The 11,179-nt window shown below is 40.7% G+C and overlaps 1 protein-coding gene across 2 annotated transcripts in view; it reads right to left on the bottom strand.

Annotated features, from left to right (window-relative positions):
* Nucleotides 1-2,653: 2,653 nt before the first annotated feature.
* The window catches only part of LOC138973754 (uncharacterized), a 279,057-nt gene continuing 270,531 nt past the window's right edge, over nt 2,654-11,179 (bottom strand). For both annotated transcript variants that reach the window (XM_070346471.1, XM_070346472.1), the window contains exon 8: nt 2,654-3,954. In XM_070346471.1, the coding sequence (XP_070202572.1) occupies nt 3,647-3,954 (308 nt within the window). In that variant the 3' untranslated portion in view covers nt 2,654-3,646. The remainder of the gene's footprint in view (nt 3,955-11,179) is intronic.

The following is an 11,179-nucleotide window of genomic DNA, read 5'->3' as shown; positions in this document are numbered from 1 at the left end:
ATTGGGCATTAATAAACGCATTACCCAAAATATGGATTAATTGGATTGAAAATAAACATATTATTGTCCAGATGGATAAGCAATTGTTTGATGGTAGCCTGTATATTATAAAAATAAGCCAAATACGAAAAATGATAGAAAAGAAAAGTGTAGATACTGCTGTAGAAAAACCTTGTGTATATAATTTTTGGTTGAGGAAGTTTGGTGTACAAGTAGATAAGGAAATTTGGACACTTGCCCATGTTTCCAAAGAAGTGAGGTTAAGAGAATTGCAATGGAAAATCTTACATAACATATATCCAACAAATATTTTATTATGTAAAATGCAAGTCAGGGAGAATAACAGATGTTGTATTTGTTGGACGGAAGTTGATTTTGTTGAACATTTTTTTTATGAGTGCATACCGGTAAAGTTGTTTTGGACGAAGATAGAAAACTGGATAGAGGAAAAGGCTGGATTGAGGGTTAATTTTAAGATGCAGGATATAATATTTGGCTATCAAGACACAAGTTGTTGTAAAAAGATGAGATATTTTGTAAATCACGTAATATTAATTGGGAAAATGTGTATTAGTATTTTTAGAAAGACAACTTGTCAGGGATCAGTGTTCGTAATTTTCGAGTTTCAAATATTAAGTAGAAAATTTGATTTGTAAATATAAGGAATATTTCCATTGTAAAGAGAAAATGTCCATGTCTCGTGAGTGTAATAAGAAGAAACAAGTCGCGTAAGGCGAAAATACAATATTTAGTCAAGTAGCTGTCGAACTCACAGAATGAAACTGAACGCAATGCCATTTTTCAGCAAGACCGTATACTCGTAGCATCGTCAGTCCACCGCTCATGGCAAAGGCAGTGAAATTGACAAGAAGAGCGGGGTAGTAGTTGCGCTAAGAAGGATAGCACGCTTTTCTGTATCTCTCTTTGTTTTAACTTTCTGAGCGTGTTTTTAATCCAAACATATCATATCTATATGTTTTTGGAATCAGGATCCGACAAGGAATAAGATGAAAGTGTTTTTAAATTGATTTGGACAATTTAATTTTGATAATAATTTTTATATATTTAATTTTCAGAGCTTGTTTTTAATCCGAATATAACATATTTATATGTTTTTGGAATCAGCAAATGCTGGAAAATAAGATAAACGTAAATTTAGATCGTTTTATAAATTTTTATTTTTTTTTACAATTTTCCGATTTTTAATGACCAAAGTCATTAATTAATTTTTAAGCCACCAAGCTGAAATGCAATACCGAAGTCCGGGCTTTGTCGAAGATTACTTGACCAAAATTTGAACCAATTTGGTTGAAAAATGAGGGCGTGACAGTGCCGCCTCAACTTTCACGAAAAGCCGGATATGACGTCATCAAAGACATTTATCAAAAAAATGAAAAAAACGTATAGGGATTTCATACCCAGGAACTCTCATGTCAAATTTCATAAAGATCGGTCCAGTAGTTTAGTCTGAATCGCTCTACACACACACACCGACACACAAACACACACACGCACATACACCACGACCCTCGTTTCGATTCCCCCTCGATGTTAAAATATTTAGTCAAAACTTGACTAAATATAAAAAGACCAATGAAGAAGGATGCTCACCGCCTATTTACAAAAAACAAAAAAAACACATAAAAAAGGAAAGAAAAAAAAAATGGAAAGAAAAAAGAGAGAAGAAAACAAGGAAGGGTTGAAGCAGCCTGCATGCAACTGAGGTCAAAAAAAAGTCGCGTAAGGCGAAAATACAATATTTAGTCAAGTAGCTGTCGAACTCACAGAATGAAACTGAACGTAATGCCATTTTACTCGTAGCATCGTCAGGCCACCGCTCATGGCAAAGGCAGTGAAATTGACAAGAAGAGCGGGGTAGTAGTTGCGCTAAGAAGGATAGCACGCTTTTCTGTACCTCTCTTTGTTTTAACTTTCTGAGCGTGTTTTTAATCCAAACATATCATATCTATATGTTTTTGGAATCAGGAACCGACAAGGAATAAGATGAAAGTGTTTTTAAATTGATTTGGACACTTTAATTTTGATAATAATTTTTATATATTTAATTTTCAGAGCTTGTTTTTAATCCGAATATAACATATGTTTATGTTTTTGGAATCAGCAAATGATGGAAAATAAGATAAACGTAAATTTGGATCGTTTTATAATTTTATTTTTTTTTTTACAATTTTCCGATTTTTAATGACCAAAGTCATAAATTAATTTTTAAGCCACCATGCTGAAATGCAATACCGAAGTCCGGCTTCGTCGAAGATTACTTGACCAAAATTTGAACCAATTTGGTTGAAAAATGAGGGCGTGACAGTGCCGCCTCAACTTTCACGAAAAGCCGGTTATGACGTCATCAAAGACATTTATAAAAAAAATGAAAAAAACGTTCGGGGATTTCATACCCAGGAACTCTCATGTCAAATGTCATAAAGATCGGTCCAGTAGTTTAGTCTGAATTGCTCTACACACACACACAGACACACACACACACACACACACACACGCACATACACCACGACCCTCGTTTCGATTCCCCCTCGATGTTAAAATATTTAGTCAAAACTTGACTAAATATAAAAAGACCAATGAAGAAGGATGCTCACCGCCTATTTACAAGAAAAAAAGACAGGAAAAAAAAAGGAAAGAAAAAAGAGAGAAGAAAACAAGGAAGGGTTGAAGCAGCCTGCATGCAACTGAGGTCAAAAAAAAGTCGCGTAAGGCGAAAATACAATATTTAGTCAAGTAGCTGTCGAACTCACAGAATGAAACTGAACGTAATGCCATTTTACTCGTAGCATCGTCAGGCCACCGCTCATGGCAAAGGCAGTGAAATTGACAAGAAGAGCGGGGTAGTAGTTGCGCTAAGAAGGATAGCACGCTTTTCTGTACCTCTCTTTGTTTTAACTTTCTGAGCGTGTTTTTAATCCAAACATATCATATCTATATGTTTTTGGAATCAGGAACCGACAAGGAATAAGATGAAAGTGTTTTTAAATTGATTTGGACACTTTAATTTTGATAATAATTTTTATATATTTAATTTTCAGAGCTTGTTTTTAATCCGAATATAACATATGTTTATGTTTTTGGAATCAGCAAATGATGGAAAATAAGATAAACGTAAATTTGGATCGTTTTATAATTTTATTTTTTTTTTTACAATTTTCCGATTTTTAATGACCAAAGTCATAAATTAATTTTTAAGCCACCATGCTGAAATGCAATACCGAAGTCCGGCTTCGTCGAAGATTACTTGACCAAAATTTGAACCAATTTGGTTGAAAAATGAGGGCGTGACAGTGCCGCCTCAACTTTCACGAAAAGCCGGTTATGACGTCATCAAAGACATTTATAAAAAAAATGAAAAAAACGTTCGGGGATTTCATACCCAGGAACTCTCATGTCAAATGTCATAAAGATCGGTCCAGTAGTTTAGTCTGAATTGCTCTACACACACACACAGACACACACACACACACACACGCACACACGCACATACACCACGACCCTCGTTTCGATTCCCCCTCGATGTTAAAATATTTAGTCAAAACTTGACTAAATATAAAAAAAAAATTAAAAAAAAGCAACAAAAAAAAAGCACTAGCTTTGAAATCGACTGAGGTCAAGATGCAAGTTATGTGTCAATGTCCGACTCTGTTATGTCATCAAACTCACTCGTGGTTGAGACACTCATCCCATCAACCTTCGAGTCTAAACTATCTGCAGGCTGAGCAGTGACAGGGCCAGTCTTGCTTGAAGACTCCCCAGCGGTTTCAGCTGTGGGGTTGTCGTTGGTGGCGGTGGGTGTGGCGTTGGCTGTGGGGTTGTTGTCGTTGTTCGCGTGTGAACGCTTTGGACGCCAGAGCAGACAGAGTGCCAGTACTGTAGCAAGCCCCACGACACCACCCGCCGCGCCCAGTCCGATGGCCAGGGTGTTGGTATCTGCGAAACACAATTAAGGTGTGTCAGGAATCTGTAAATGAAGTACGGACTATATTGTCGCGTGTCACTGCGCGAATGGGACGGTCTGTTCACGACTGGCGGGAAAGTCAGGTCACATGATCTAGGCGTAGTCAGGGAGGATTTTTCAAATAGCCGGCAACGAAGACGGTTGTGCGGTGGGTACTCGCCAAGACGTTTGGAGTATTCAAAGTCGGTGTTGGTCAGATGGATATGACTAAGCTTGGTCTAAAGGCAGACGAGCAATAGAGAAGGCGTAATGATAACCTGTATATTCACCGAGCTGAGAAAGTACCCTTTTCTTTGTGGAGCACAGAAAAAGGTATGTATACGTTGGTTGCATAAATGATGTAAACTGAGTATTGAGCAGTGACAGGACAGATATAAAGACAATAACCACAAGTAGGTGGTATGTGACAAATGCTAGGCATAGCGTTTCTTTCTTTCTTTCTTTATTTGGTGTTTAACGTCGTTTTCAACCGTTCAAGGTTATATCGCAACGGAGGGAAGGGGGGAGATGGGATACATAGAGCCACTTGTCAATTGTTTCTTGTTCACAAAAGCACTAATCAAAAATTTGCTCCAGGGAGGCATAGCGTTGTGAGAGAGGGGATTACATATATAGGTTACACACTCCGAGTTCTGATTATCTTGCATATTTTCCCGAGGGTCGATTTTCATGTATTACCGAGCCTTTGGCGAGGTAATACATGAAAATCGACCCGAGGGAAAATATGCAAGATATTCAGGACGAGGTGAGTAAGCTATTTATCCCATTACTCCGACGTTTTCATTAAAAACACTTACTTTTTCCACTAAAACCTGCCCGTGCCTGTTTTCAGCTTGCCAAAAGCCTCCGCAGTCGAAATTCATGTCAATGAATTTATGCGCAAAGCTAGTTCCCATTGTCAGCATAATGGACGGCGTCATTCGACTTGTATGTGGACATTCAGTCATTCATATTGCTTATAAAAAGGTCTGCTATCTGCTTTTACAGTTTGAAAGTCATTTTAAAATATCCCTGTGTATATTTGACATCGGCTTTCGTTATACTCAATTCGGAATACCGGGTTTATATTTTTACCAGAATTGCGCACGATAATGGCAGCACAACAAATTCAGTTCGGGCCGTGCTGGTTTGATCGTTGACCCAAGTCAGTTCGCATACAGTGTTACTGTTTGTCAGTCGGGGATAGAAATGTTGGCTGTCATCGCGCTGTTCTGTTTTGGTTTTCACACCTGGGCCCGTATGCTTATGGGGGAAGTTCGCGACAACTCCCGAAGTTTTGAGTGACATCGGAAGTACTTGCCTCACTTTCGTATGCATGGGCCGGAAAAAGGGTTTACCTCGAAGCAAAGCGAGGAAGTAACTCAGGGTATTTTGCGACTACTTCTAAAGTTTTGAGTGACATCGGAAGTACATCCTCACTTTCGCATGCATGGGACGAAAAAAGAGTTTACTTTGGAAGCTAACGAGGAAGTAAATGAGGGTAAATGTACTACAGCCAGACCCAGTAGTAAACACGCTACTTCCACAGTTTCTCAGTGCAAAAAGGCAGGGCTTTTCTTCAGTTTTTCATGTCAAACCGAGCTGACGCTCCCAAAGAGAGAAAATAGAGGGAAAAGTCGTATCTTCTGCATGCATTTCGTGCAAATTTCCCTGAATACAAACCGGCTGAGTTGCCAGCTTTGACTTTTGTTTGTTCTGGGTCATTGGCCACCACTCTTTCATTCCCGCTTATACGAGGGGGTTACTGTGTTTCTATGAACATGGGCGTCGTTGTGTGCATGTGTGAGTGTGTGTGTGTGTGTGTGTTTGTGTGCGTGCGTGCGTGTGTTTGTGTGCGTGTGCGTGTGTGTGTGTGTGTGTGTGTGTGTTCGAATGTTGAAGCGTAAGTTTCTGCTATTTTTTTTGTCATTGCTTTATCTGTGTGTGTGTGTGTGTGTGTGTGTGTGTGTGTGTGTGTGTGTGTGTGTGTGTGTGTGTGTGTGTGTGTGTGTGTGTATGTATTTGTGCGAGTGCCTGTCTGCCTGTGTGTGCGTGCGTGCGGGTATAATTGTACATGTGCGTCTGTTCCTTCATACGTTTGTTTGCGTGTTCGCGCGTGCCGTGTGTGTGTGTGTGTGTGTGTTTGTGTGTGTGTGTGTGTTTGCGTGTGTGTGTTTGTGTGTGTGTGTTTGTGTGTGTGTGTGTGTGTGTGTGTGTGTGTGTTTGTTTTCGATGTTATGTGTGTGTTCGACGGTGTGTGTGTGTTCGACGGTGTGTGTGTGTGTGTGTGTGTGTGTGTGTGTGTGTGTGTGTGTGTGTTCGATGTTATGTGTGTGTTCGACGGTGTGTGTGTGTATGTGTGTGTGTGTGTGTGTGTGTGTGTGTGTGTGTGTGTGTGTGTGTGTGTGTGTGTGTACCCACTCCCCACACTATGATGAGCTGACTATATTTGCGCCTTGATATTTTATTCATGTTCTTACGTTTTATGCTGTTTATTGTGATTCACCACACCCGAGTTTATCGTAATTGAGATAATAAAGTGTTCTATGTCTATGTATTATGTCTAATACACATGCACACACGCACGGCTACAAAAATCCAATCTTGACTTTGAACTTTATATAAACATACATCCTCTTCACAATTAACGAGGACAAACGTAATTTACAAACACCTAAGTACAACGATTTTTCTGTTTTAAAAATTCGGACACACATTTTCTCAAATAATATGAAATTCGCTGAACTTATCTTCTTTTCACTACACCTTATATCTTGATTCCCAAAAAATGGAGTTCTGCCTTTTTAAATTTACCAGTAACACAAACATTCGCTCTGACCAAACTATTTTTGTCCAGCAGTTTTACCGATACACAATCATTAAAAAAACACTACAAAAAGAGTTTTAAGTTAACCGACTTCGCTAGCACATTAACAACCTTTTTTTTTATTGTCCCCAACATTCTGGTCAACGAAATCATTATTATAGACAGTCATTCTATTTAAGGACAATCATCACAGCTTTCGTTCAACCATTTAAAAACAACAATAATAGTAAAAGCTACAGCGCGATCAACGTTCGCCCATTTACGAACTCGCGATGAGATTCGTTTCTTCTGGTCACCAAGCCTACCGTTTACAAACGCATGCGCACTAATTGGGATTCCCCCAATTTTCTCGACCTTGACCTCAGAACTCTCGAAGCCACTACTTCGGCGTTCAATTTAGCTCGTGCATACCGAGTAGCTGGCAACTTTGCTTTCGAAGTTCCCACTTCCAATGTCAAGGGCCTCTCGCTTGACATAATTATACGACGATATCGCATCTCAAGGGTCCTTACCCATCCAAAAGAAACCTCCAGCGCATACTACAATTGCAGGACATTCCGTTTTTAAAGGCAGCTCATTGGGAAATGATCTCAGACACAATATCGAAGACGTGAAATGCGTCAATCGAGCAACTGTCGTAACTTGGCTACAATGAGACGGTCTCCTTGACCTACCTTGCACCATAGACACGGACTGTGACATTCTTGTTTAATTTAGGTGAAATGCTTAAAATAGAGTGACTCAAAAGCGACAGTTCGATCAGTTACTGACCGAAAAAAACGTGCTCGAGTCATTCGGCGAAGGTGGCGAGCTTTCAAACCAGCACGACTGAATAACTCAGAATGACTTTTTTCATCATGCCTCTTTTCTACACGAGTAACATAGTGCAGTGGTAACGGTTCCGGACTCTCGTTCATTCGCTCCGGGTTCAAGTTCCGCCAGGAGCTATATATTTTTTTTTATTAATCTTTTCCTTTTTAAGCCTCCGCAATTGCATTCCGGCTGCAAAAACCGGGTTTTGCCTCTGTGTTAATTTTATTCATTTGCAAAAGAAACCTTCCTATGCTTTGAAAAAATCATATCATGTCTTGACTTTCAACTGTACGCGCGTGTGTATAATTATGTGTGTCACTACGGTGAGTATGTGTGTGTGTGTGTGTGTGTGTGTATGTGTGTGTACGTGTGTGTGTGTGTGACGTGTCACTTGTGTCATCATAGTTTCAGTGTGTGTATGAGTGTAGATTGAGAGAGAATGAGAGAAAGTGAGAGAGAGTGAGTGTGTGGTTATTTGTTTGTGACTGTGTGCGTGCGTGTATGGGTGCGTGTGTGTGTGTGTATATGTGTGCGCGCGAGCGCGCGCGCGCGTGTGTGTGTGCACTGAGTGTGTGGTGTGTGTGTGTGTTTATGTGTGCCGTCAGTGTCACTTGTGTCATAGTGTCAGTATGTGCATGAGTGTACGTTTGTCTGTGTGTGCGTGTGTCGTAAGAGAGAGAGAGAGAGAGAGAGAGAGAGAGAGAGAGAGAGAGAGAGAGAGAGAGAGAGAGAGAGAGAGAGAGAGAGAGAGAGAGAGAGAGAGAGAGAGAGAGAGCGAGCTACCGACACTTCTTTGGCAATTTTGGACCAGACAGCGTCTTTATGTTTAACAGTTAGACTGTTCTGAAATTTGGACAGAATTACCGTTCTTTCGTAAAACACTTCTGTCAAGAGTACAGCAATTTCACCATCTGAAAAAGGCGCAGAACGCCCCTCCGTGTCTACTTTCTTTTTGAGCGGCACACGTGCCTTGCCATTTTCGTTGACTGCCATGTTGATAGAAACGTGCGCATGCGTATTAGTAGGGATTCCCCCAATTTCCCCGACCTTGACCTTAATACTCTCGCTGTCACTACTTTGGCGTTCAAGTCAGTTCATGCATTGTGAACAGTGTTAGAAAGTTGACTTCGGGAGTTCCCACTTCGAAAAGAGGCCTCTACTTCCAGTGTTTCTTACTTCTAGTTCATGCATACGGGCCCTGGGGTGCGTTGCATAGAGCGGACGTTCTGTTCGCGAAGAGACAAAAAGTTTTCATGTTGTAAGCAACGCTATGTTCGCGGCGAACTGTTCGCAGCGAACTCAATTCTACCCTCTCTACCCATTTTCAAGTAAATGGACCCATCTCTTCGCTGACGGCCGAGTCCATGCATGCATATTAGGGGCGATCATGCGAACAGTCGCTTTGTACTTGGAACAGCCCTCCCTACCCGCACTGACCAAAGTAGACAAGTCCAATCGCTTATTATTATTATATGAAGTCTTATATCGCGCGCGTATCTCCAGACTCGGACTCAAGGCGCAGGGATCTATTTATGCCGTGTGAGAGGGAATTTTTTACACAATACATCACGCATTCACATCGACCAGCAGATCGCAGCCATTTCGGCGCATATCCTACTTTTCACGGCCTATTATTCCAAGTCACACGGGTCCATGAGTAGTACATTTTAGGGGTGACGCTATGCATTGGGCCTCAGGATATCTGTGTGTGTGTGTTTGAGTTTCGTACCCCACGTGGAGAAGCAGGGCCTTTCCTTTATTGGGGGGTGGTCAGATTTGACAGTTGGATTTCTTGTCGAGTCCGTGGAAAAGTGTTGTGGTCTTCAAGTCAGTCAATAAAGGTTGATTAAAGGGTAATGTTTAGGAGAAAAAAGCCCGCGTGCGCTCTCTCTCTCTCTCTCTAAAATGAATGTGTGTAAATGATTTCCGATCGATATGTTTCAACCCTTAGCACTGTATATGCACTTGTTCTTACTTGTCTCTGAGAGAGTATACATTGAAATGTAAACTCCACTCCCCCCTTGTACAAACACAACAGTGTGGTTTACAATAAAAATTCTGAGTTCTGAGCTCTCTCTCTCTCTCTCTCTCTCTCTCTCTCTCTCTCTCTCTCTCTCTCTCTCTCTCTCTCTCTCTCTCTCTCTCTCTCTCTCTCTCTCTCTCTCTCTCTCTGTGGAGTGCCACAGGGGTCTGTTTTAGGACCTGTGGAGTGCCACAGGGGTCTGTTTTGGGACCTGTATTATTTTGCATGTATATAAATGATTTGCCCTTGTACCTACAGTCTGAATCTGTTGAGTGTCATATGTTAGCAGATGATACTACCTTACATGCAACAGGGAAAAGCCCTGCACAAATTCAAGACAAATTACAACAGAGCCTAAATGAGGTTTCTGAGTGGTGTTCTGCAAATCGTATGCTTATTAATCCAGTTAAAACAAAGTCTATGATAATCAGCACTCGCCAAAAACATCAACTTTCAGAAATGACTCTGAGTCTGTCCCTAAATGAGCACTCCATTGAGCAAGTAGCTGAGCACCGTTTACTGGGACTTACTGTTGATAATAATCTCAAATGGCAGACTCACATCAATGGAATCTGCAAAAAAATTGCTAAAAACCTGTTTCTTTTGTCAAAGTTACAAAGCATTATTAATCTAGACACACGAAAACTATTTTACAATGCCCACATAAAACCCCATATTGATTATGCTTCCATAGTATGGGACGGGTGTAGTGAAGTTCACTTGAAGAAGCTGAACTCGCTCCAGCGTAGAGCTGCTAAACTAGTTCTGCCCAGTCCATCTCTTTCTACAAGGGAAAAGATGAAAAGTATTGGGATGTTAAGCTTAAACAAGTCGCGTAAGGCGAAAATACAATATTTAGTCAAGTAGCTGTCGAACTCACAGAATGAAACTGAACGCAATGCCATTTTTCAGCAAGACCGTATACTCGTAGCATCGTCAGTCCACCGCTCATGGCAAAGGCAGTGAAATTGACAAGAAGAGCGGGGTAGTAGTTGCGCTAAGAAGGATAGCACACTTTTCTGTACCTCTCTTTGTTTTAACTTTCTGAGCGTGTTTTTAATCCAAACATATCATATCTATATGTTTTTGGAATCAGGAACCGACAAGGAATAAGATGAAAGTGTTTTTAAATTGATCTGGACAATTTAATTTTGATAATAATTTTTATATATTTAATGTTCAGAGCTTGTTGGCTCACGTAAGTGTAGCCTATGCGATGGTAAACTTTGTCTGTCTGTGCGTGCGTGCGTGCGTATGTATGTATACATGTGTATGTCTGTGGTAGAAACTTTAACATTTTTGGCTAAACACCGAAATACTCATTTCACGTGGTTAATTTTCAAGCACCATCTTCAAATTATTGAAACAATGATCAACATTGTGTCGGCATGTGACGTGTGTAGTTAAAGCGTGTATCCAAAGAAAACGGGTGGTGGGGGGTTTTGAAGGGGTACAAGCAGTTGACTGATTTGTGTCGTGTTTGGCATGTAGACGGCAGGTCAGGTGTCAAGATCAGGTCAGGGGTCGCGCGAAGGATTGTGGTCCAGTTCTCACC

Source organism: Littorina saxatilis, linkage group LG8, assembly GCF_037325665.1.
Source record: "Littorina saxatilis isolate snail1 linkage group LG8, US_GU_Lsax_2.0, whole genome shotgun sequence".
In the NCBI taxonomy this organism is placed as follows: Eukaryota; Metazoa; Mollusca; class Gastropoda; order Littorinimorpha; family Littorinidae; genus Littorina; species Littorina saxatilis.
Note: the sequence above shows the minus strand (reverse complement) of the source record. Positions and strands in the feature narration are given on the sequence as shown.